Source organism: Ornithodoros turicata, chromosome 6 (genome assembly GCF_037126465.1).
Source record: "Ornithodoros turicata isolate Travis chromosome 6, ASM3712646v1, whole genome shotgun sequence".
NCBI lineage: Eukaryota > Metazoa > Arthropoda > Arachnida > Ixodida > Argasidae > Ornithodoros > Ornithodoros turicata.
The window spans coordinates 20,945,096-20,971,734 of NC_088206.1; the positions used below are offsets into that span (position 1 = coordinate 20,945,096).

General features: G+C 47.3%; 2 protein-coding genes across 2 annotated transcripts; one reads left to right on the plus strand and one right to left on the minus strand.

Annotated features, from left to right (window-relative positions):
- Positions 1-1,627: 1,627 nt before the first annotated feature.
- LOC135397720 (chorion peroxidase-like) lies at positions 1,628-23,625 on the plus strand. The gene is made up of 12 exons (XM_064629326.1): positions 1,628-1,661; positions 1,992-2,186; positions 7,779-7,931; positions 8,009-8,110; positions 8,203-8,313; positions 8,373-8,508; positions 8,588-8,794; positions 15,410-15,541; positions 18,057-18,281; positions 20,418-20,587; positions 22,987-23,095; positions 23,167-23,625. Exons 1-12 carry the CDS (start codon positions 1,628-1,630, stop codon positions 23,219-23,221), a joined length of 1,629 nt encoding a protein of 542 aa, XP_064485396.1. The 3' UTR covers positions 23,222-23,625.
- LOC135397435 (uncharacterized) lies at positions 13,228-15,272 on the minus strand. Its single transcript, XM_064629044.1, has 2 exons — positions 15,246-15,272; positions 13,228-14,427 (listed from the first exon to the last, which is right to left on the minus strand). Exons 1-2 carry the CDS (start codon positions 15,270-15,272, stop codon positions 13,228-13,230), a joined length of 1,227 nt encoding a protein of 408 aa, XP_064485114.1.
- Positions 23,626-26,639: the final 3,014 nt, after the last annotated feature.

The window sequence follows — 26,639 nt, forward strand, 5'->3', positions numbered from 1 at the left end:
AAGTTTTTTGTGGAGTTTTTTAGATAAAGGCTTCCGAAATCTGTCATTTTTTGGTGGTATAGTGTTACTGAAAGAGGTATCGCTTACGTTCCTGACAGAGTAGAACAACAAATTATACATCATTCGATAGCCACACGAATGACAAATTAAACGGCATAAAGCTCAATCTTATCCGTTTTGTACATCGTCCGCAAAGTTGCAGTGAATATGGTGCTTTTCGGCACTTTGAATCAACTTTGATATTTTTTTGTAGACAAACAAAAACGGACACAGTACTGCCAACGCGGGATCCTATTGTGCCCTAAGTGGTCTAAAGCCAGATCAAGAAATTTCTATAATGCGACAAGAAATAGCCTTGTAGCGAACGCTCAAACCCGCGCGCGAGGACGTCTTCTTATCAGAGGCAGTTTTTTCCTCCTCTCCTACTTCCCGAACCGCGCAGCGCAGAGAATTCGGAAATCGTTTATTTCTCCTAATTCACCGATGGCTTCAACACATATTTTTTTTTCCCGTTCATCCGAGACATCAAGTGTACCGGATTGTTCGATTTGAGAAGCCTCGATCGAGTTCATTTAAAGAAGAAAATGTCAAGCAAATCTTCCACTGCGCAGCCACCTCTGATTAGACCACCATAACCGCCGTTGGTATCCAGGAACTTGGACTCCACTGTGGTGCCCACGTAATTATGAAATTCTGAATTGCACCAGGAACATTTCGCAAAAAAAATCACTGGACGATTACGTAATGCGAATGTAATGCGCGTAATGCGTAATGCGATGGTAATGCGAAGTTTGTGCGCGGCTGTTGGGGTTGAGTGATACACCACTGTTTTTATTTTTCACACATAGTACTTTCTTCAGGTAGCACTTGTATCCCAGTTTGTGAAGTCGTTGTGCAGTTGTTGTCCACGTTGGTGAGGTAGAGCCCGGTTATGAGGTAGCCCGGTAGCGCGACTCAGTGCCAGGTATACCAACTTTTTGCAAATGACTTTTGGCATAGGAGTATACACGACTTTTAAATACGTGCGATTTTTCGGCCGCCACGGTACCAGTCGCAGGTTTGGAGCCAAGCTCGGCGAACTGCAACCCGATGCCTTCTTCGCTTTCGCCCTCGCGCTCTCTTCTCTCTCGCCGTAGCCTTCCCCGCTGCTTTCCTCCTCACGCTCTCCCGTACTTTCATCCTTCGCTTCGATCTTCGTTCGCTTTGCCGGTTACAACGCCGACGCCAGCTCAACGCAGGAATGGGTGCCTAAGAGCTGCGCTCTAAAATGTGCCAAACCCGTAGAAACTTCCTATACATTTTTTTTTTTTTTTCAAGATAGTATGTACGAACGGCAGGAAACCCTTGTTGTGGTTTATTTTGTAACCTTGTGGATAGAGAGCGGGCAATTAACATGTTTCTATACTTCGTTCTTTGTCTTCTGTTCAGAATGCCTCGGGAGGTGAACCGACAACAAGTGCTAGAGGTCGCTCGTCATATGAGTATACAGAACCCGTCCTTGTCAGACGCGCGTAAGATGTGCGATGATCTGTCCACGTACACGTGTGAACTGCACAGCCCGTACCGAAGGTCGGATGGATCGTGTAACAACCACAGAAATCCTTCCTGGGGCAAAGCCGGAACCTGCATGCGAAGGCTTCTGGAACCTGCGTACGCTGACGGTAAGCAAGGCACACCGAGGAAACAGTGCAAAGAGCAATCAAAATATGCACTTTACGAGACACTTCCAAACTTTGACACCACAAACTCTTGTTTGCTTCGACAACTTCTTTCACAAAACTGCTTGGACAACCGAAAAACTTATTGGTATCAAGAATCTTCCAGGACGATGGAGCAAGTGCGTTGCAGTTGAAAGTGCCCATATTGAAATGTAGTGTATATTATATTTTGTTTGTGTTGTAACTTACATTTATAGAAAGTTGTTTTCATTTGTACTAGAATAATCCCCAACTGGTGTCACATCAATGGTCCCCCATGCTTTTTTCATTCAGGTGTGAGTTCTCCTAGAGCCTCGGTGGATGGCGATGAACTACCAAATGCACGCTACGTGTCCTTTGCCATGCATCCAGACGTGAAGAGACCTGCGCACCACATCACGCACATGGTGATGCAGTTTGGCCAATTCATGGACCATGACATTGCTCTAGCGCCCTTGGAGTCCGATCCTGGACACGTTAACTTGGGAAGTAAGTCATCGTGTAACTAACAACCTGCGTTTCGTGCAATGATGTCTGAGCGATGAAATTGGTGGACGCAGTATACATGATTGGTTAAATGAAGAATGCACCCTGTACCCTGTGGTTTGCGCAGAGCGTGTTTGCTGTGAAACCGAATGTTGCTTTGGCACCGAACCGGAAGCGATGAAAACGGCATGTATAAGGGGCAGTGGTGGGGAGGAGGAGGCGGCGCTTGTGGCACTGCGTAATGTCGGGTTAGATCATGTCATCTCACGTCACACTCTCAGAACAGAACTTCACCGCACAGCACGTTGTCCGCCAACCATTTCCACACATTATAGGGTTATCGCTTCTGATTTGAAGAGAGAGGGGGGCGTACGCCTTATTATTATTATTATTATTATTATTATTATTATTATTATTATTATTATTATTATTATTATTATTATTATTATTATTATTAGAAATTATCATATATCTAGATTGCTACAAGAAGGCATACGCCCCTCGCCCTTCAGGTCAGAAGCGGAAACCCTATGCGGCGGGGGGGGGGGGGGGGATATGTTTAATAGAATGAAAAGAAAGAAAAGAAAAAAAGGAAATGTCAGCCAGGCTAAACCCTATCATTCGTGGCAATGGTTGGCGGAAATCGTGCTATGCGGTGAAGTTCTGTTCTGCGAGTGGAGGTTTGTATCCTGGGCGGGGCCCCCCGCACTCGCACTACCACACCTGTCTCATTGTTCACCTGTCTCTCGTTCGTCTGCTGTACCTCGTCGCTGAGTTCGTCATAGGCACTAGGTAGTGCCGGCATTAGACTGCGCCGGCGAAGTGTCTTTGCTCCAATTCCCAAGTCGATCCCCAATGGTCCTTGAACTTGAACCCAATGGCTGTTGAATATCTCGAGGACCATTGGCAATACGCCACTGCTTCACTTCGTGGCCGCCACATTGCCCGATTCAGTGTTCCTTGAGAGGGTGGCACGTCCCACGCCGCTAGCCGAAATCCCGTTTGGCTGACCTTTCCTCTCTTTTTTTCTCTCTCTCTGTTCTATTAAATGCCCCCCCCCCCCCTTCCGGACGGCTGGCGCTATAGCGCAAGGAGACATCCATCCGTTCGTTCATCGACGTACGTTTTACCAAACAAAAGGCGTATATGTATATGATGAAGGAAAATGGAATGACGAAAAAATTGAATTCTGATCGTGTAACCTCTAATTTATTATGTGTTGTTGCACGACCGTGCATTGTGTCGAGAGTTGAGAAGTAAATTTGCGAATGTAGACATATGTACGAACTGCAGTAATTTCAACTTTTCTGTAGTGACAGTTATCCTTAAGTTGCAGGACGTTTCATTCTACTCGTACAAGTTTTAATTTTGCCTTTGTTCGGTGCTTAGCTATTCATTGAGACTGTTTGAGGCACTTGCGAGGACCCTTGGCTGCCTCAATGGCTTCTCACGAACCTCCATCGAGACAAAGAGCACCCTAGTAAATAGTAATTGAAAATTGCCATGTAGCGTCTGCCAAACACCATTCAGTTCAATCGTCATTGATTTTAATGTCCATTGAAATGTTCGTGTGACAGCGGTATTACCAACGGCAAAAAAAGCATGTTCTCTGGCGCTTTTTGTTTAATATAACCGATATTACGGTTTGTACGATAATTTGCTTATCAAAAGGATTCCCCTATCAAGGTTCATCAGCATGGCTTCAGCTTCAATTCTGTAAGGGTTACCGAAGACAAGTTAACAAATTTGAAGCTTCACTGTATACAGGGTGTTTCACGAAAATCCCCCGGCTGAATAATTCGTGAACAGATGGCGCCATCGAAGAAATTTCTTTTTGGTAAAGATCCTTGGGACATCGGCCATAATCTGAGTAGTGTGCGGATCATTTGCATACACTCACTAATTAGATAAACATCGTAACTTTTAACTTTTACTTCGCACGCTTACGGAACCTCTATTTTATGCATCGGGACCTTCAGCGATAAGTATTCCAAGAAGAAAAAATCGCATCGACACTTAGTGATTTTTCCGAGGTATTAATTGGTTTCGGTTTACATATTTCTTGCGCAGAGCAGTGCACCAATGCGCTCTTTGGATCAGCTATCCGGCTGTCAATTTCGTGTTCATCCGCCTGGTTCCCGCACGGGGGCGAAGGAAGCGGATCAGCCGCAAGAGACGCTTTGGTATTGGTTCTCAAAGCAACTGATAAACAGCGTTGGCAGTTCTGTCGTTCCGTAGGTGAGATAGCGTGCACTTATCATGGATGATAACTAATGCGCCACGAGCGCTGTGAACTAGTGGGGTACACTCTTAAAAATTAGCTACACCACATAGCACGCTCCTAGCCAACCATCATCCGAATGACAACGTTCTCGCTCGATTTTTTGAAAACGGGAGACAGGGCCTTTTTTTTTCCTTATGTTCGGCATAATCGTATCGTTTCAAAAAAGCGTACGCCTCCCATTTTCCTCAAAACAAGGGAGAGAACATTGTCAATCGGGATGATGATTGGCTAGGAGCGTGCTACGTGGTTTAGCTAATTTTTAATAGTGTATACCCCACTACACTCTTAAAAATGAACTTCACCTCATAGCACGCTCCTAGCCAACGATAACCTCGAATGATATCGTTATCTGACCTGATTTGTTGAAAACGGGAGGCGTACGCCATTTTTGTGACAATTATGAACAGCATAAGTGTCACAGAAAGGCGTACGCCTCCGGTTTTCAACAAATCAAGGCAGATAACGATATCATTCGAGATTATGGTTGGCTAAGAGCGTGGTATGCGGTGAAGTTCATTTTTAAGAGTGTAGTGTGGTACCCCTTCTTTCGCTCTTTTCGTTTCGTCTTTCTTTTTTCTTCTTTTTATTTTTCCTTTTTTGTAAGCAGGAATAGCAAGTCGGCTGCTGGAGCCAGGCTAACATTTCCCCTCTTTCGTGGCCTTTTTGTTTTGTTTTGTTTTGCAATAAACCTATATCCTCCCACTAGTTCACAGCGCTCGTGGCGCATTCGTCATCATCCATGATAAGAGCACGCTATCTCACCTACGGAACGACAGAACCGCCAGCACTGTTTATCAGTCGCTTTGAGAACGAATACCAAAGCGTCTCTTGCGGCTGTTCCTAATATCTTCCGTCGCCCCCGTGCGTGAACCAGGCAGATGAACACGAAATTGACAGCCGGGTAGCTGATCCTAAGAGCGCAGTGGTGCACTGCTCCGCGCAAGAAATATGTAAACCGAAACCAATTAATTACAAGGAAAAATCAATATGTGTCTATGCGTTTTTTTTTTTTTCTTGGAATACTTTTCACTGAAGGTTCCGATGCGTAAAACAGAGGTTCCGTAAGCGTGCGAAGTAAAAGCTAAAAGTTAGCATGTTTATTTAATTAGTGAGCGTATGCAAATGAGCCGCACACTACTCAGTTCATGGACGATGCCCCAAGGATCTTTATCAAAAAGAAATTTCTTCGATGGCGCCACCTGTTCACGAATTATTCAGCCGGGGGATTTTCGTTAAACACCCTGTATATGTATACAATGTGGAGACTTGTAGTATCTGTAGTCCGAATTTGCCGTATAATACGTACTAGTAAAAAGTTTACTGACATCAGCCCCTGATACTGGCTCACAAAATACTATGTACGAGAAAACGTAGCAGCAATGAGTGTGCGGTTCCTATACCACATCGATCGAGTAAGTCAGTCAGGTTTCCCAGACTATGGGTCGCCACCCCCAGGGAGACCGTGACAGATTCAGCGGGGGCCGCGAAACGGCTCGGCAACTTGAAAAAAGGGACAGCAAATGATATCCTTGCACCATGCTGCGCCTACTATTCTGCGTAGCAAAAAAGCTCGCTGTAGTAGACACCGAGGTCTAACAGACAAGCTCATGTTAGTGAATAGGAACAGCCATCCCTACTGGCACGCGTTTCCGTTTTCATCTTGCGATGGTTTGCAGCCCAGATGATCCGCCCTGACTATGGTAATTGTCAAACTAAACCTCAGAGTCAACAACGTTATTTTAGCGATGATAACTTGATCTTCAGCGTCAATTTCGTGGCTGAAACCGAAAAGCCGATTTGGGGGCGGGCCGGGGTCGCGACGCGATATCTTGTAATTTTTAATGGTTCCAGGGTATAGCAAAGTTTGGGTAGCACTGGAGTAAGTCATTGCAAGCAAATAAGTCTGTACATCACAATAATGATCGAAGGAAGCTTTGCCGACGAGTACGGACACGGGTAATAACGTGTGATCCCTTTGATAACAACATAATGAGAACCCTCTGGCAATACAATAGGACCTGGAGAGGGGGAAGGCATCTACCCGGGGCACCTGTGGCCTGCTGTGGCACGCAATGAAAAGAAAAGGCAACCACATGGACGTTTGTGTCTTAGAACTTAGAAGGGTAACGGACGTATTTTCGTTACCGTTTCCATTTTCGTTACTGCCTAAGTTTCGTTTCCGTTGTCCGTTTCTGATACCAGCCTTCCAATTTCGTTTCCGTTACGTTTCCGTTACTGTTTCCGGTAATGGAAAGGCCGTCACGGAGCTCCGGGAGGACAGTCCGTCCGGCTCTTTGAGCACCCTGTTTTGCCCAGGTGCTGCTTCGGTGTCACGCGTACATACTACACAAGTAATTTTACGTCGTTGGGATGCGCACATCTTATAAGATTTCTTTAAAAATGTAGGAACATGTCTTCAATCTTCACTCACTCTGAGTCCAGCAACTCAAGATGGGCGTAACCTTCATCCAGTGTCGCATTCATAAGCGGACGCTCTCAGTAGCCATAGCCTAAATAGCCTAAGAACTAAAAATCGTAGGCTGTCATCCTCGTGCTACGGTGGAGTATAGTCATGTGTTGATGTCATGAGTTATGAGGACAGGGACGAGGTAAGCGAGGGATGCACCGTCGAGATCCAATATTGCACTTTGTTTCCATGCATGCTCTCGTGTAGTATTTAGAGCATTACAGGGAATGGAGTCATCAAAATACAAAAATAAAGTGAAAAGTCACGCAAATGTCATCGCACAACAGAAACAGACATTACACGAATTCAATACCGGACGATAATTTTCGTTTCCCTTTCTGTTTCCGGTAATGGAGGACCCTGGTATGCGTTTCTGTTTCCGTTATCGGTACCATCTCCAGTTTCGGTAATATGCCGTTTCTGTTTCCGTTACCATTACCGTTACCCTTGCCTGCTTAGAAGGCAATAGAGCATATAGCCTCCATCATTTTTTTTTTTTTTCAATCAACAAACCAGCCTGTAGCCTCTCAACTACTCTAGCCTTGCCTTTACATATCCTGTACTCCAACTTGGAGCGGAGGATGGTAGCTGTCTCGCCAAATCACATACTTCACGATTTCTTTTTCATTTACACTATTCGAAACGTTCCTTCAATCAATGGAACAAAAATTATGTCTCTGTTTCTGCGAAGCGCATAATGGAATGTGTGTAATGTATGTATGCGCGTAATGAACGCGTAATGAATGTAATGAACGCGTAATGTATGCCAGTAATGAATGTAATGTGACCCCCTTATGGGGTATACATTATTTTTCTTTTTTGTCTTTTTTTTTTTTTTTACCAGATCCGAATAACCCCGTCGACTGTTGCTCCCCTGAACGAAGAACTGCACCGGAGTGCTTTTCAATAGGTGTCCCTGAAGGAGATCCATTCTATGGCCAGCACAGAGAGACGTGCTTGAATATGGCTAGGTCTGCGCCTTGTTCCTGTCAACTAGGTACGGAGCTCCATTTCGAAGTGAATGAACCGTTCAGGAGCAATAATTTTAACGTTCACATATCTCACAATGCGTAGGCTACAGAGAACAACGAGACATGCTGACGTCCTTCCTCGACTGTTCGCAGGTCTACGGCAACAGCGACGATGATACGCGCAAGTTGAGGCTGGGTCAGGGAGGTAATGCTCGCAACAAAGTATCTTTAGCGATGCATGAAGACGTTATATTGTTAACGGTTTCTGGGATATATTTGCGCATGTATTGTTCTTAGGTCAACTTCGGTACCAAGTAATCCACGGAGAAGAACTCTTGCCCAGAAGCTTCCATCCCGATCGCGACCGCTGCAGCCGACTGGACCAAGGAGATTTCTGTTTCAATGCTGGTATGGAAGAGAAGGCAGCGCTGATGTGTTAGTACTTGAAGTAACTCCGTTGCTTCCAGGAGACGACCGCGTGAATGAGCATCCGGGCCTGACGGCGATGCATACTCTGTGGCTACGGCAGCACAACCGAATAGCTAGGGCATTGCAGTACTACCACGGCGAATGGGATGATGAGACACTCTTTCAGCAGGCAAGGTAAGTGCACGTGGATGTCCTATGTGGATCTCCTTGTCTCGTACGTATTGCGACGATTGCTGCAAACATTACGTTTCAGGAGGATAGTAGGTGCGCAGTACCAGCACATCGTGTACACGGAATGGATACCGCTCGTGCTGGGAAAGGGCACCCTGGAAAACTTCGACCTTCAGCAGAAGGGTGGCTTCAGCTTCTACGATCCGGCCGTCAATCCGACTATGTTGAACGAGTTTGCAGCGGCGGCTTTTAGAATGGGACATACTCTCATCGATGGACGATTTACCACGTGAGCTTTGCAGGGTCGTGCGTAACAGCTTATGTCACAAGAAAGCTTGCGACATTTAAAGAAGCCGTTGTCCGAACAGACGGAAGAGACACCAGTCCGTACACTGTTAAAACAGAGGGGGGGGGTGATGGCAGGATAAGCTCGCCGTTGTTGGCCACACAGAAGTGGGCGTCGTCACGACTATAGCCAAAAAAAGAAAAGGAAAACGCATAGCAAAACAAAACACAAAGGAAGGACGGACGGATGGAGGATAGAGGAGGTTGAAGGATGGGGATGCGGTGAGATGGACGAGTTCATCGGGGAGAGTACAGTACAGAGTCAAATGGAATTGAACGATCAGTCAAAACAGCCATACATCGCACACGACTTGGAGCGCTGTACACAGGAACTACAAGGCGCCAGCTAAGGCTCTGCGACTCAGACCTTTGCAAACGATGCAAAGTCCCAGAGGATACACACCACATAATCATGCACTGCCCAGAATATAGCCAAGCCAGACTTAAACTCCAACACACTCTAGTGGCACTGGACAACAGGCCTTTCTCCTTTTGCAAGATTACCGGAAGATGGCCCACAAGGCACCAACAATCCAAAGCACTGAAAGCGCTCTGCGTTTTCTTAAAAGACAGCGGTATAAAAGACCGCTTCTAAATTCCATCACTCCCAATTATTATATTTTAACGCGTAAGAACTGGAGCTGCAGGCGCCCTTACGGCAGCCACCTAGCTCCAATACATCACAATCCAGTTAACTTATCTATCTATCTATTATCTGTCTTCAGCAGGAAGAGAATGAGGTTTCTTGCTTTGGTGGAACGTTCGGCAGAAGAACCAGCGGGGTAGAGGATGTCTGCTAGCGAGCCCGAGGTGGAGCGAGGGAGATGTGTTTCGCGCGCAGAATGGTATGCTCGGCAGTCTCGCAGGATGTGTTCGATTGTTTCGGGTTGTTGACAGTGGCCACAGCAGGCGTCACCCCTAGAGCCTATCTTGAACAGCTGAGAATTGGTGAACGCGCACCCAGTGCGGAGCCTATGAAGCATGGTCTGGATGCTTCGAGGAAGATTTTTCGTGGGAAGAGGAGGGCGATTATGATGCATGATGTCCCGTATTCCAGGGTGGCGCTGTTCAACAAGGAGCTGAATAGACATCTGCCTGTCGGCGTCGTCCGGAGTTGGCAAAACATTGCTGCAGCCCAGGTGTGCCGAGGACGCCAGCTGGTCCGCCCTTTCGTTGCCGCCGACACCGACGTGGGACGGTATCCATTGGAAGGCGATATCGCCTCCAGCTTGTTTATGTTGGGCGCACGATCTTCTGATGCTTCGCGCTAAGATGTTGTCACACATGGGGTTCATCACGTCCCATAGAGCGCTTCTCGAGTCTGTGAGTAGGACTGCTCTGGCAAACCCTCGTACCTGGACCGCAGCAGCTGCATGCAGGAGAGCCAGGAGCTCAGCAGTCGTGGAGGATATCGGGTAACGCGATGATCTCCCTTGCCAGGACACGTTCACTGACGGGATGTGGAAGGCACACGTGGCACTTTTGGTACGATCGTCAATAGAGCCATCAGTGAATACCAGAGTATGTGAGTGGTAGACGTCAGTTATGAGGTTCTCAGCCGCCGTTCTAGCGACCAGGGGGCTACATTCCCTCTTTTTATGAAGGCCCGGAACGTCGAGCGTTACACCCGGTACAAACTCCCGCCATGGCACTGAAGGTAACCCAGCAGGATGTTGGGGCGATCGCTCACTGTGGGCCAGGGCGCTAGTAGCGTATACGCTGGCCAAGCGGCCGAGAGACGTGTGTGACCTTTTTACGAGGGCAGAAAAAAGAGAGTGCTTGCTTCTGGACGTGGCCAAGTTGTCTAAGTGGCGGAGCCCCCTAAGCTCGGAGTGGATACTGACAGGCTTTTCCTTGGCTTCCAGGTAGGTCTGGGTAATTCCAGAAAAGCTGGGTATTCCAAGCGCCGTTCTTATCCCTGCCCGATGGAGCCGCTCAAGTGCCTGCCATTGTGAAGGTCCCAGATCCACGTACGGCGACACGTACAGGATACGCGAGAGAATGAGGGCTTTGTGTAGCGTGAGCAGCGAACTTGAACTGCAGCCCCATGATTTGCCACTGATCCTTCGGAGTAAATTGAGAGTCTTCTTGCCTTTACACACCGTTTGGCTTACTAGCCTAGACCAGCGTAAAGAGCTGTCAATGGTGACACCAAGGTAACGACAAACCTCACATCTTGGGATGGGGGTGCTGTTGATGGAGAGATTAGGGAAACCCTTGCCCACGTACTTTCGGCGAGGAATGCAAACCAAACATTGAGATTTTTCTGGAGATACGACAAGCCCCCTTTCAAGAAGAGCCGCACTGAGGCCGTTCAATGCAATTTCGGCGGTGTCACGAAGCTTCTCCTTGTTGTCTCCCACAACGCGGAGGCAGATATCGTCCGCGTAGATGGTAAGCTGAAGGGTATACGGAGATGGGCGAATCCTGCGGTGGACACCGGCCATGATCAGGTTGAATAGAGTAGGAGAGAGAACACTGCCCTGTGGGACCCCACGTTCGAACTTTTTCTTTGAGCTCATGCGCCCATTGACGCACACATCGAACGTACGGGCAGAGAGAAAGTCCCAGAGGTATCTCAGCAGGCGGCCCTCGATACAAGCACCTTGTATCGCAGCCAAACATGCTGCGTGAGTGACAGAGTCGTAGGTCTGCTTTACATCAAGGAACAGAGCGAGGGCAAATGCATTTGACTCCCTTGCCTTTTTGAGCGATGTAGTCACTTCAGCGATGGCGTCAGATGCAGACCAACCCTTCCGAAAAGCTGTAATGTGTTCGGGGAAGTGATTGTCGCGCTCCAGGACCCAACACAGCCTCTTGTGAATTATCCGTTCCAATAGCTTGCCGACACATGAGGTTAGAGCAATAGGACGGTAGGAGGACAACTGCGAGGGGGGTCTACCCTTCTTGAGGACTGGAATCACCCTAGCATGCTTCCAGTCAGGCGGTATGGCCCCAGAGGTCCAGACAGAATTGTAGAGATGAAGGAGAGCCTCCAGCTGCTCTTCACCCAGATTCTTCAGTGCCTGATTGGGGATTCCATCTGGGCCAGCCGCGCTCCGTCGTTTGAGGCTACGAATGGCGTATTTCAGTTCCGACATGGTGATATCGTCGTCCACCGGAGAAGGGTCGGTGACTGACTGGCGAAGTGTGGGGCGGCAATCACTGGAACTGGCGGTCTGCGCTAATTCCCTGGCAAAGTCTTCAGCTATGACCTTCGGATCACGTCGAGACGCGACCGATAGCGTGACGAGCGGGTTTACGGGTTCGGGAAGGCCTTCAATAGCTTTCAAGGTGCTCCAGACTCTAGTGGTCGGCGTATGGGCATTGAGGGACCCGCTGAACTATCGCCACTGAGTCCGCCGTAACTTCAAGCTATATCGTCTGTGGGCAGCCGAGACACGCTTATAGGAGATCCAGTCTGCTTGAAGACCTGTCCTCAGAGCCCTCCTTTGTGCCCGTCTACGTGCCGCGCGGAGACTTAGATAATGAAGATCAGGTGCAGGTCTACGGGCCGGATACGAAATTGTTTTTGAGCTGTTCGCCAGGGAGTTCTGAATACCATCAAGCAAGTTGTCTGTGGTGGCTGCAATCAGTCCCTGCCTAAATTTTGCCCAGTTTGTGACAATTTTCGTTCTCCTGGCTTCGCTACTCCGATATGGCGGGGAAAGGAGAATAGGAAAATGGTCCGAGCCCCATGTGTCCGCTTCGGCTTCCCACTTTAGGGTGACATCAGGAGAAACCAGGGTGAGATCAAGGGCATTTACGTAGCGCGGAGGTCTCATGTAGGTGGGCGAGCCAGTGTTAAGCACCACAAGGTCGCTGGTAGAAAGGTAATCGGCAAGGGCATTCCCTCTTCTACAGTTTTTCCTACTGCCCCAGAGACTGTGGCTCCCACTGAAGTCCCCGCATATGATGAGAGGGCCAGGGCAGGCAGGACGCAGCGCTTTTAGGGTGTCGTCACAGGGTTGGGCTTGACCCCAGTGGTACACTGAAACCACCGACACCGATCTGGATTCAGACTTCAGGGAACACCCAACATATTCTTCGGTTGACGAGCAGAGCCCAGACAAGTTGATCTCTGCCTGGGCAATGGACCGCTTGACGAAAAGAGAAGCCCGCGGAAGGCCGTCGGCCTGGTGGCCCTTGGCGTGGTAGGATACAAATGGCGATATCTTGAACGATGGTCGGGAAAGACTCTCTTGGATCGCCAGCACGTCGAAGTCGGACTTCCGCAGGAGGAGCTTAAGGTCGGCTTGTTTATGGGAGAGACTTCTGGCGTTCCATTGAAGGATGTGGGGGAGGAACACCCTCGTGTTCCTTCTGTCAGGCATAATTGCTATGTAGAACGATTGTTGGGTTGTTGTGACGATGCACTTAACTCTTGTTGGCAGACACGAGCAGGGGCGCAATCACGGTTTGTAGGATCGATTGGATTTCAGCTAGAACGGTACATCCGGGGACGGCTGAGACAATGGCCTTCAACGCAGCAAAGAGTAGCTGAATGATGACCAAGGGCAGATCTGTACCCTGTGGCCGGTTTAACGCATTTTGGTAAGCTGGCGAGGAGATGGCTGGGGGTCGTGGGGAAGTGGGAGGGCCCGTAGTCTTCCGTTTACGTATCTGTGGGGGCAGGCTCTCTTCCGTCACCGAGACCACTGTGGGCTCCAGCGGGGGGAAGTCAGTGTCCGCCCAGATGACTTGCTGAGGAGACGCGTGGGGGCTTTTAGATGGCAGACGAGCACCTGGGTTTCCTGGCTTGGACGGGGACATTCCACGCCTGTATGTCTTTGGCTTACTCGACCGCTTTGCATGGCGGACTTTGGCTTTTGCCTCTCTATAGCTGCTGTTGGAGCGTGAGCGTTCCCTTGCGATGCGCCTTTGCTCCTTAAACAACGGGCAGTCCCCGGACGAGGCAGAATGCTTTCCTCGGCAATTAGCGCAAGTCGGTTCGGATTCTGGACACACTGGGTTCTCGTGGGAGGTACCGCAGTTTGGGCACATTTTTCGCCGGCTGCAGCAAGCAGCCACGTGACCATATCGGAGGCAGTTGTCGCATTGGACTACACGGGGCAGATACTCTCGGACTTGCATCGTGAGTAACTGGAAACTGACGCTTTTAGGGGGTGTCTTCCCAAGGAATGTGAGCCTCACCGTACCAGCGTCCCGTCGAATTCTTCTAGCCACGAGAAGCGGAGGGTCGGACGTTATAGCGTCCGTTATCTGGCTGCCCGAGAGGGACAAGTCAATGCCGACGGTGACACCACAGCTCGAGTTCACGGGCCGCGGCTCGTAGGCACGGACTGGTATGGTGCAGATGCGCTCAAGTTGCAGGAGCGCTATCTTGGCAGCTGGGGCAACTACATCGACTGCTATGATGTTCTTTGCGTGGTTCGGTCGGATCTCCTTAATCCTTCCCGGGAGTTCAGATGTAAGGAACTGAGAAAGCTTCAAGTGGTTGAGCTTAGCGAGGTTCGATGTCCGGTCCAGCGGAGCAAATATCACGGTAGTTCCCTCAAGAGAGGTGATCCGCCCGTCATTCCCCAGGTTGGCTTTGCGAGCTCGTTTCACAACGTCCTGAAAAGGTTGATCGTCTTCTGACGAAGCGAGAGTAGTCGAGGCATGACTCGAAGTAGAGGCACTCCGCTTACGGTAGAGCACCGTACGCCCACTCTCGGGACTGCTTACTTCATGATATCATTTTGAACAAATCATGACACAAAACTGATATCATTCGGTATGGTGGTTGGCTAGTAGCGTGCTATGTGGTGAAGTTCTGTTTTAACAGTGTAGTAGCTTGTTTGGGACAAACTCTCATCTCTGTGGTTATCCCCTGTTCAACAAACAATGAGGCAAAAGTACTTCACGGTTGCGGCAGGAATTTCTGGTACTCCAGACACTGTGGTGTTGCTGAATTACCCCGGCTTACCAAACATGGCAGCGCTCTTATGCTGTTAAAAAACAATATGTGTGGGTTGTGTTCCGCTGTTAAAAGAGAAGTTCACTACATGACACGCAGCCAACCACCATTCTGTCGAAAATGGGATGTTGGGATGGAATGAAAATAGGGTGGGATGGGCGCATCTAGCGAGCTAACGAGGGGCGGGGTGTTCATTAAAACGGGCACGTGTCGTATGACGCCTGCCCCGCGCCTGGTCAGTTTCTTTAGACGTGTAAGCGGCGAAGCTCTGGATACTTTGCATTCTGCATAATGTGTCCAAAATAGGCGGATCAATCCCGTTTTCAAATAGTCAGGAGAAAGAATGATGACATGATGATTGACTAACTGGCGCTTTATGTGGTCAAGTTCTGGCTTAACCATGTCAAGCGGAATTGCACTACGATTTTTGAAATGTGTTTATCATGTGTATCCGTTCGGGGTACACATAATATACCTTTGGGGCCCCAACGAAATGACGCATTGCGCAAAACTCCGTTTGAGTGGAGCGCATGCGCATCGACAACATCTTATTTCTTTTTCTGAAACTCTCTCTTGTCACAGACTTTCTTGTGAAAAAGGGCATGTGGAATAACGCGTACTTTTCCGGTGCACATGCAGAGTAGATGCGCAAGGCCAAGAGACGTCTTTCCTCTTAGAAGATTTCTACTTTTTTCCTTTCTACCTCTACCGAGGACAGACTGACGACATCCTAAGAGGACTCGCCAAGCAGACTTCGCAGCACTTTGACAGGTTTGTACCACGCACACTGATCGCAAGCGTTGATACATATAGAAGGAGGCTCGCATCTTTAAAATAACTTTGGTGGCGCTGGAATCATTGTTTGTGAAATTGCTTTGCGGTACATCGATTGTCAACTGTGGGAATCTTGTTAAATACATCAGGGAGGTAGTGGTAAAATGTACTGGTACCTTTTGGCATGCACGAACATTATTAACAAAACTATCCATTCGTCGACCCAGAAAAGTGACTTTTTTGTTACGGTTTTGTAAATGCACGAGTGAAATAAGCAGCCAAACATCGTCACAGACTGCGTCTTGTGCGACCAGCGGTTTAGTACAATTGAGATTCCCCATTGGAGTTGGCTAAGCGAATTTGCTGTTCGTGACATTAAGGATTAGAGTGCAAGCAAGCCGCAGAACAGTTATGTTCATAATCGAATGTAGTGTTCTACCCATTAGAACACCGACGGTACTGAAGGTCAAAAGCGATTGACCATGTATATATTAGCTGTGCGAATATCCTAAATTTAGAATATGAAACGAATATCGGATGCTATTCGAATGCCATTCGCTACCGATTTTCATTAGTCGAAATTTTCGAATATTTTTCTAATAGTACTAAGCAAGGTATCGCTATCGCCATTCTGCAAGTGGGCTTCGCCTCGTTACATCCAAGGGTTAGGCGAAGCCCACTTCACGTTACCGGCATTGTTCTTTTGGTGTGCGGCTCCATTCTGCAAGTCGGCTTCATCTCATTACACTCGAACGTTAGGTGAAGCCTAACTGTTTACTATATTCTGTCACTAAAGTCTACAACTTCTGTGGCCTCATGGTCAGCACTGTACGCTGGGCACTGCATGTTCCAGTATGTACCCCCAACTTTAAGAGTTATGTTCAGTAACAGATTGAAATATGTGGAGTTTCAACAAAAAATACGGATATTCACAATGTAAACATAAAACTGAGAAGACGCACACAAATCAGGCTGCATGGAACATGTTCACTAGCTCTCAGTGCAGTTCGTCCCACTAATGCAGTCTACCATACACAACACAGAGGGACCCTTCTCTCACGATATGTTGTGCTGGGTGAAAAGGCTCACAAGTTTGGAGCAGAACATCTTCGAATAAGCACAACACCACAAAATATTTCACCACGAGGTATTCGAAACTATTCGAATTGGGCCTGTTCTGATTATTCGAATTCGGTTCGCCGTCTAAAAAAAATATTCAGATTCGATTCGATTCAGATTCGAAATGAAATATTCGTAAACTATTCGCAATGGAAATTTTGCTATTCGCGCAGCTGTTAACGTACTGAGTGTCTCTCTTTCTTTCTTTTTTTTTTTCGATTCAAAATTTTCATTAAAAAACTATTAGGCTATAGACATCCTGTTTTCACTTCTATCACCTCTGGGCCGGTGGACGTTCTTGGCCATCTGTTGCTCAACCGTCGAATGACTAATTACCTAAAAATCGTTAATTAACTGAATTATAAAACCTACAAGGTCGTCCCAATGAGAACATCTGGTCCCTTCGGTCACCAGATACCGTTAGAGCTTTCAGAACAAAAATCTGTTCGATAGATCGCCTGCAAAAAAATTAAAAAAAATCGTGAAAGAACACAATTTTTTCCTTATTTTGTTCATTGCGCACTTTCGGAGACGCGTCTTTCCTTCACCCCTAATGTGAGAGGGTGAAAAAGCACAGTATCGCCTCTTGCGTCCTGGAAAAAGATTAGAAGAAAGCAGAAAATGCAACGTTATACCAGTAATTGGTATAACGTTCGTTGGTAATTGGTAATCGTTGTTGTTGTTTGGTATAACGTTTTTTTTCAAACAGTTGACTTTGTAGCGAGAGACGACACCACAGATAAATCAGATGGAGCAAGAGAAAGACGAACTGGTGGAAACAGGCCAACTATAGGACAAGCCACTGGAAGTAGCAAGATGACCAATTATTGGTCATCTTGTCGCTCTCCGGATGCCAGGAAACCCCTCTCGTCAAGACGATGCATTAACTCATCGGACGCGACTCAATGTGGCTTTTACAGCTCATGTTGACTCTCCTAGATGCCGTCACTGCGGTGATTTGGAAGATCTTGAGCACATCCTTCTTTGGTGTCCGCACTACCTACCTTTCCGATCCACACTTTCCGTATCTCGAAGTCAGCTGGACTCTCGCCCGCTCGCTATGTCAAAATTACTTAAGCCATGGCCGAATCCAGTCCACCAATGCTCTGCCCTAAAGACACTCAGGAATACATTGTAAACTACTTATTTTTGACGTATACATAAAGATCTCTGTCTCAAAAAGCACTTTTATATCTTTTGGACACTGTTGGACTTCAGTCCCTCACTGTGAGGCAAGTCAATATTCCATTTCATCACATTACCGCCAGAAATGGGATAGGGTGTCGCCCTCTAGTGGTGAAAGATTAAACCCTCCATTCATCATCATTTAAATAAAGTTGTTGTAGCTGGGTATACATAATAACGACCTTCTCTTTCGTCGTTGCTTCCGTAGGTTCGTGACAAATGGTGTAACGGAGAACCTTTACCGGCTGCAGAACGAGACCTTCGGCTTAGACCTCATCGCCCTCAACATCCAAAGGGGAAGGGATCACGGTCTCCAGCCATACGTCTACTATTACCACTTGTGCACTGGACGAAGCATCGAAACGTTCGCCGACCTGCACAACGCAGACGTCATGGCGCCCGAAAATGTTCAATACCTAGCCGCCGTGTACAAGTAAGCCATGCGCGCAGTAAGAAAATGGCGACGATGTTTTGAGATTATGCTACGGACTTGATCATGTGACTTGAGAATCTTACCAAATTTATGTTTGCAATCTACGTATGCGTCTCATACCCCAGCCACACGGGCAGTTTTCAATGATCATTGAATTTAATGGTCATTGAACGCGCGCGTGGCGCCACCAAGCGTGTCAACTTCGCAAAAAGCATTGGATCTAATGCTGCCTGAAATGTTGACATGTTACACCCTAGATGGCGCCACGCACGTGTTCAACGACGATTGGTTTCAATGATTATTGAAGAGTGCACGTGTGGCAGGGGTATTGCGTTATGTACATCCCCAAAATATTGTCTTTCTATGTGAAGCGGAAGCATCATAAAATAGTTTTGAGAAGTGTGACGTCATATAGGGTGCGTAATCTGCAATACCTCTGGCAATATTGCTCCACGAAGGTCGAAGGTCGTCTCCGCGTAACAGCTGCTTTTTTAGGCAGCGCTGTTGCTATGAGATGGAGACGCCAGGTCTCAATGACGTCATCTACTCTTGGAGAATCCGAAACTATGGAATTTCGTGGCTTCTTTCGAAAATTCGTCGGGGAGCGTAATGTTCACTGATGACATTTACATTTTGCGTCTTTGAATGAGGTTGGTTTATAGTTCAAGTAAGACAAATATTAGTTTAGTTCGTAGTGGTACTTCAAAAATGTAATCCAAAACATATTCACAGTTTTGTCTTTAACGGACAATTTTATGGCAACAACGTTATGGCAAAACCTCCTGTTACGAGCATCTTTCCTAGGCAGACACTCTCCTAATGCGTACAGGTAGACTTCCTCCGACAACATTTAATGCTCTTTCTTGAATGACTCTCGTGTACGAATACCTCATTTCATCAGATAAGGACCCTGGTCCCGTGTGCCCGCACTAAAGGGGTTTCACTGTAACTGCTGGCTGTCTGCAAAAGGACGACACTTCCCGTGTTTGTGTAGCTGAGCCATGGCCATTCGTTCTGATTACGTCGCACTATAGGCGTTGCAGGCCTTCAGACGCGCAACACTCAGCGGAAACGCAGTTTACATTTGAAAAGTCCAAATATAAACCGAGGCCCAGCTAAAGCAGCGCTCTGTGGTGGACAGCTAACTTAAGTTTCGTGTCATCTGCCAGCTGACGCAATGTGGTCAATACACACATCCAGCAGTTAGTGAGCGTCGCACAGTACGAAACTTAAGTTCGCTCCCAAACAGGAGGCCTTCCTCGAGATACTTCCCAGCCTTAATTGTAACTTCGTTTCGGAGTTTTTCTGCATTCCTTTCTCAAATTTCAGCAGTCTGTAGGTGTGTTCGCTCCGAGCGAAGTTTCGTAGAACACCGCAAGAAAGCCGGAAGTTCGAGGTCCCCACATATCTTCGTACGCATTTATCTGCACACATTACAAAGCATTCGCCGTCAGTTTGTGATGGGACTTTACTGGGATGCCTGTGTCACTTTCGTTGTGAAGCGGTGTCCCCGCGAGCAGCTTCGTCATAGCGAAAGTCGTTTTAGAGGTCTCGTTTCAGTGAGGTTCGTTTCTGGGACAACGACAAAATGGCGGCGGCGTGTTATTCTAGTATCTAGACCAACTATCACGTAGGTTTCGGCTTAGGTTCTTTACTGGGTGACAATTCAAGGTTAGCGGTCAACAGAGCTGGATATTGCTCTGGGAAGCTATACTGCAGAGCACTGTTTTAAAAAGACTGACTTTTTTTAAAGATAAATATATACTGTTATCTCTCGCTTAATCATAAGGTCGAATGTCGTCTTATAAACACGTTTAGAAGCGCTGTGTCCTGTCAACGCCTGTTGACAGGACACAGCGCTTTGTGTATCCTGTCTGCGTTGTGTTACCTGTTTCCTGTTGTGTTACGCTGTTTTATGGCTTTTTTGTTTCAATATTAATTGTCACAAAAAAAAGCGAGCACTTTCTACAGGACAGCAGTGATAACGGCATCACTCTGCATAATGATGTACCTTCAGCGTGGTTATCTGATGAAGCTCTGTTTTAACAGTGCGGGGTTCAATATACAAGGCACGCGCCAATATCAGTTAGCCAATACATATACTGCAGGATGCCGATCATTTTTCTGTCGTTACAGGAACGTGAAGGACGTGGATCTGTTCACGGCAGGAACTGCGGAGCGGTCGGTAGCTGGAGGCGTGGTAGGGCCTACTTTCGCCTGCATACTGGCTCACCAATTCAAGAAACTCAAGTTCGGTGACAGATTCTACTACCAGCATGCCAGTCAAGCAGGATCTTTTACCAAAGGTGCGTTCCAATCATGTATCGTCCTATAGCCACAGAATTTCGTTCGAACCGTTGGATCGTTGTACTTGTCCATGCTGCATCCAAACGTATCCCGGTGCAGACGGAACGCGAGAACACTTTCGTCAACGTAGAATACGTTCTGGTATAGAGATGGGACGAATCCAGAATTACACGAATCCGAATCTAAGGAAGGTTATGGGTATCTACGAATCTTTCCAATCATTTCTCTTAAAAAAAGTGTTGAAAAAGCCACACACAAAAAAAAACACTTCTACTGAAAAGTGTCTTGAAGCAGAATTCGATTTCTTGGTTTAATGAAAAACAAATTAAATAATAGTTCAGTTTCAGGAGAAAACATACTCATATACTTCTTCTTAAATACAGTTTATTTAACACGTTGTTCATCGCCTACAGGAAATACATAAATTATCGAGCCTGAATTCGTGACATAAAACTGCGATACAATCAAAAGGCAAACCATGTTACTTTTAAGCTTGTAATGTAAGAGTTCCTACCTGAACTCTTTCCGTTCCAGAGCAATGTAAACAAAGAAACAAGAAAACACAGCTGAAAGTTTTAAATTAATGAGCCCGGGCCCTGTCTGTCAATCAGGCTTTCCGCGAACTCCGGAGGCACCAATTAAAAAAAAAAAAAAAAAAAAACGTGGTCGGTGGATCTGAAAGATTCGATTCGCCGTTTTGGGCACTGGGATTCGGATTCGCGAATCTCCAATCCCTGCCTAGTATTCGAGGATTCGCGGATTCGGTTGACCCGTCCCTAGTTTTTGGCCGTATCAGCTTTCAGCGTCCGTGCATAACGTTCGCTTTCGCTCCAGCATACGCAACGGAACGAGGTTTCTCCGCGTAAACCCACGCAACGTGGTTTGTCAACGGAAAATAGAGAGTTTTAGTTTTGGTAGATCGTACTCTATCGCCTTTGCGGACGTAAGGGATATTGATAGCTCTGCGCACGCCCAGAACAGAAAGAGAGCTCAATGCGCAGTGCGCAGATCCACCAACGCTATCCCTATACCATAAGCAAAGGCGATTGCGGACCATGTACAAAAACTCTCTAATAACTCCGGCTTTCACCATCGATATCAATGTGTGGCCGGTAAGATATATTTTTCAGTTATTGGGAATGTCCACATCCACAAAATCTGTGGGATCGCGCAGGTCACAACCACAGAACAGGTCGCGCACGAGAGACAATTTATTAATCTATCAGCTAGTAAAATTTAACACATCTGTAGAGGAGGGGGTGTGTCCCTCTACATGAGTCCTGACCGCCGGTGATGGAGTGTCCCAGCGGGCCGATGTCCCAGGACGGCGCTGTTAGAACTGAGGAGGTGGTGCTCCAGGCGTGTGTCCACCCTCGTCGTTGTCCACGGTCCGCCACATCACCCCCCCCCCCTCTGACGCGGAGCGGCGATAAAGTAGTGGAAACCCACGACTTCACTGGAGGAGGTCAGCAAGGGCGACCGTGGATGACGTGCTCGGTATAAGAGCCCCTCTGGGAGAGTTACAATAAAACAAAAGATGTCATTGGGCGCTTCTGTTTGAGAGACTGATACAACTGCAGCTTAGTCCCGATTAACGTAGAATGGGTCTTCGTTCATCGGTGCGCCTCAGTCTTTTTTTTTTTTTTTGATTGCGTGTTAGCGCCGCGAAGCAACTGCGGCTATGAGCGGCGTACAGACGTGGACAGATGGAGTGAGGACAGCAGGAAGGAGTGGGGGTCAGTGGGGTTAGTATGCGTCCTGGGCCGACTTCAGGGGGAACTGTGCCGACATTCGTCTGGAAGGTCTTCGGAAAACCCAGGGAAAACCTCAGACAGCACAGCCGGCGGTAGCAGCGCCTCAGTCGCTTGATGGATTTGCCGCGATATTGTAGGTGCTGAGGACGCGAACGTCCAGTCCATCATCGTCGTATTCACCATTCATATGGTGTTGCTAACTTTTTGTATTGTGTGAATATGATTTGTACCATTGTTTGCGTATTCCGGTAATTTCCACGTCTTCAAGGTTAACATAGTCTTCGAAATAGGATACGGCAGCGGGATGCCCTCTAGCGGGGTGACATCAATGAATAATTCCATAGGGTATACAGAGTTCTTTCCGCAATTACCCTAGTATTGAATAGGGACGCAGTTCTGGTTCACGATTGCGAAACTACGGTCCCGTCATTGTCACCGTCACATACGAGCATCTCCCGATGACAGATCAATACTTTCGTAATGATTCGTTAAAACGTGAATCTCAACATCCTTCGTCCCTATCTATTTTTCCTGCAACACCGTTACAACGAAAGTTAAATATAAAAACCTGACTCCTGTGCGATGCAAACACATAACAAGATTCGACTCTGCTGAAAGCGGGAATTCCTCCTCTTGTTCTTCAGATCAGCTTCGTGAGATCCAGAAGACTACTTTGGCTGGCATCATTTGCGATAACACATACACCGTAACCAGCATCCAGAAGAATGTATTTGTGCCCGAAGACGCCATAAGGTAACTAGCTTTGTTGTTCACCGAAAACGAACGCTTCAGATCCACGAAAATGAAGGATTCTTTTCTTCCAGGAATCCAGAGATACCCTGCCATAACCTCCAAGTGCCTGATCTCACATATTGGTAGATGAGATTGCGTTTCATCACGATCAATCAAACGTTGTGCAAATGGTCTAGTCAGCATCCGCATTATTATGGACGTTCAATATTCGAACTATCATTCATGATGACCACTGGCCAACGCTGTCGAATAGCAACCTCTGCTCGACTCACCGTCTGGGAAATTTTGATTATTTATTCACAATACGTACCCTACACCTCTCGACTCAGGTGACATTATGTAGGGGAGAGGGAAAATACATGGAGATGGACACTTCACCGACATAAAAATAAAAGACATCGGTAACACAGCAAACACAACTAGTCATTCAGGAAGAAATGTACGTAATTTGCTCGAAAAATACAACTGGAGCAAGACAGGACAAGGTCACGTGGAAAGTTTTTTTTTCTGTTCCTGGTATTGTTTCTAAAAAAAATAAAGGTGAGTGTTCGAAAACGATAAGGTTCAATATTTCACGCATGGTCCAGACCGCAAGAAACAAAACTGGGCGATTAACGGGCCGGCTAGCTTGCAAATCGCTCGGCAATAGCATGCCACCAGCCATCCAACAGATGAGTGCTACGAGGAATAGGGACCGTGCAGTAAAGTTTCGGAGCGGAGAAAGAAGGCTCTAAGCGATCGTGTAGCTTCCGCAAATGAGTACTCACGAACGTGCAGCGGCCGTGTTTTGTTCGCAAGAATCGTTCACATTTCGTTTGCTACCCTTATCTGTTTTTTCTGAATGGCAGTGAAGCCGGTAGTGATGAAAAGGCGATGCAGGGAGCGACCGGAGAGCAGTGATTTCCCCAGAAATTCACTACTGGGGGGGTGCCGAGCTTCCAAGGGGCGGGGGGGGGGGGCATGCTTGGTGAAGGTTCCACTTACGGAATTTTTCTTAGACACGGAAAGAATCATGGCACAATGGTGACATCTCTGCACAGCTTTCCCGGTTTATTTGTACATGTTATTACTTTAGCACACAGTACATTAGAATAGAGATTCATTGTGAACGGCATTTCAACATTAAGATGCATAATCACACGACCGACAAAGATAAGAGACTACCATCTTGTCAAGGAACACCTAGCAGTCAACGGTGAAAACCTTAGAATACCTCGCTTGGTTGAGTTGGGCGCAAATGGCTCTTGATGATCCACATTGCGTTTGCGTGCCCGCACGCATTTTTGCTCGTACATACGCGCAATATATGCATTGCACAGTCACTTTCAAATGATTCTGGACAAATGCATGGTACGATCATCTACATGACTGTGGTCCTACAGCCTGAGTTTGAGAGTACGGGATGTAATTCGCTGCGCCGGACTCACTACCAGAACGTGTTGGTGGCCGAGCTGGGTGGGGTCACCTGAGAAATTTCAGGGGGGGGGTTGCAAAAATGCAGGGAGGGTGTACACCCCCCCCCCTGAGGGGGTGTAGGGAAATCCCTGCCGGAGAGTTAAAATTCTCCCACTTTCGCGCTGTCGCCACAGTGTTCCGCGCGCCATCTAGAGAAGCGCACGTCCCCTATACCGGCTACCAGAAATTCCAGTAATACGGGAACAGACGACATCAGCCTCAACATCATCGACTAATACCCCAGTCAGACGGCATGCTCGAAGGACTTCGGGGAATTTTCATTTGCAAAAAATGACCTCTCAGAGCCTTGTCAGACGGCAGCTCAAAGGACCTTTCTAAGAAATGACCATTAACGCGAAAGGAGGCCCCCAACTACATTTGAGGTGCAGAAAGGAGCAATCTCGACAACAATGTTATGCCATTGTACCCTCGCTACCTTCGCAGCTGAATGTAGAAAAACCTATAAAATGCGGATAATGGAGTGAAACTGTGTAAACGTATTTAGATATCCTATTTAGAGAAGTGCATATGACTTCTGCATCTTGATTTGTGGCGCACAGACCAACTTCAAATTTCCACAGCAGACAGGGAAAACGAAACCGAAAAGGGGAGCCGGTGAGGGCAGTCAGTTGAGGAGCACTCCTTTCCCGCCTGTCTGGCAGGCGCCCCCGAACAAAGGTCATTTGAGAGGCCGAAGGCAATTTCTCGCAATTGGCATTTGATATGCTGTCTGACTAAGGTATAGATAGGGCACCAAGTTCGATGCCGCAGAGAGCGCGAAACCGTGCTGCATGAATGTTTTCTATTTCAATTGTGGAATTTCCAAAAGGCCTTGAGATGAGAGGTCCTGAAGTGCCAGTGTGTCAGGGGTATGACTAGGGCATTAGTTTTGCCGCCACCGGTGGGCACTATCAGCTTTATCAGCCTCCCAAGCAGCAAAATGTATTGAAAGTCGAGTGCAATAGGGGTGGACGGGTAGGTGTAAGGCCTTGAACAGACCCGTGAAACTAAAGAACATTGATAAGACACATACCGTCCACCCCTATTGCACTTGACTTTCAGTACATTGTGCTGCTTGGGCTATCAGTCTACGCATTTTTCCCGCTTCTTGTCCACCACAGCAAAATATAACCTCGAACCAGTCTTCTCGTGGCGTCACATGTTTGTAAACAGAGGGTCGTCTATACCTCTATACAGGTAAGAACAGCGTTAGCAGACCGCTGATAACGTGGCTTGCGAAGCGCTGTATCTATACTGCACCCAATCAATAGATTCCGAGTCATGCACGCTGTTCCGGTATAGGTACGATAACCTCACGGTGACGTCACCAACGCTCTACTCCTGTCACACTCCGGTCACTCCTGTTCAATGATTATTAAACCCAATGGCTATTGAACACGCGCGTGGCGCCACCACACTTGTAACGTGTGAACCTGTCAGAGAGCATTGGATCCAAGGCTCTGTCCGTCAATCCGTCGCTTTGTGATTTATTGCAATTCAATAAACAAAAACAACGCTATTTTTAAGGTGATGAATGGGGAGTTCCATCGCAAGGGGTTGATACTGGTGGTGATGTGGGGAATGAAATAATGGGCCCCTTCACAATAATGATTGAAGTCCTATGGTGTCCAAAAAGGTCAAGAGAGCTTTGAGCGCAGAGCGTTGGTGGGCTGGATATGGCCAGGGACCAAGCAATTTGGAGAGGGGGGGGCGAGAGTGCAGCTGGTTAAGAGACCCAGAGAGTGTGGTTCGGGAAGGTTTGTATACTGCGGGCAATGAAGACGAGTGTGCTCTAGATCTTCTAGAGCACCGCAGTGACAGCATCTGGGAGAGTCAACTTTAATCAAGCGGTAACGCCACTGAGATGTAAAAGGGAATATTCATTCATATTGGAGATTCAATATGGGAGAGAAACACCAATAATATCGTTATACGAGGGTCGTTCCATAAGTTTCCGGCCCGATCAACTTATAATAGTCATAGAGAAGAAACAAGTGTATCAGTTGTCGACATAGTCACCCTTAACGTCGATGCACTTTTGACACCTTTCAACCAGCATTCTTATACCCTTGAAAAAATAGTCCGAAGT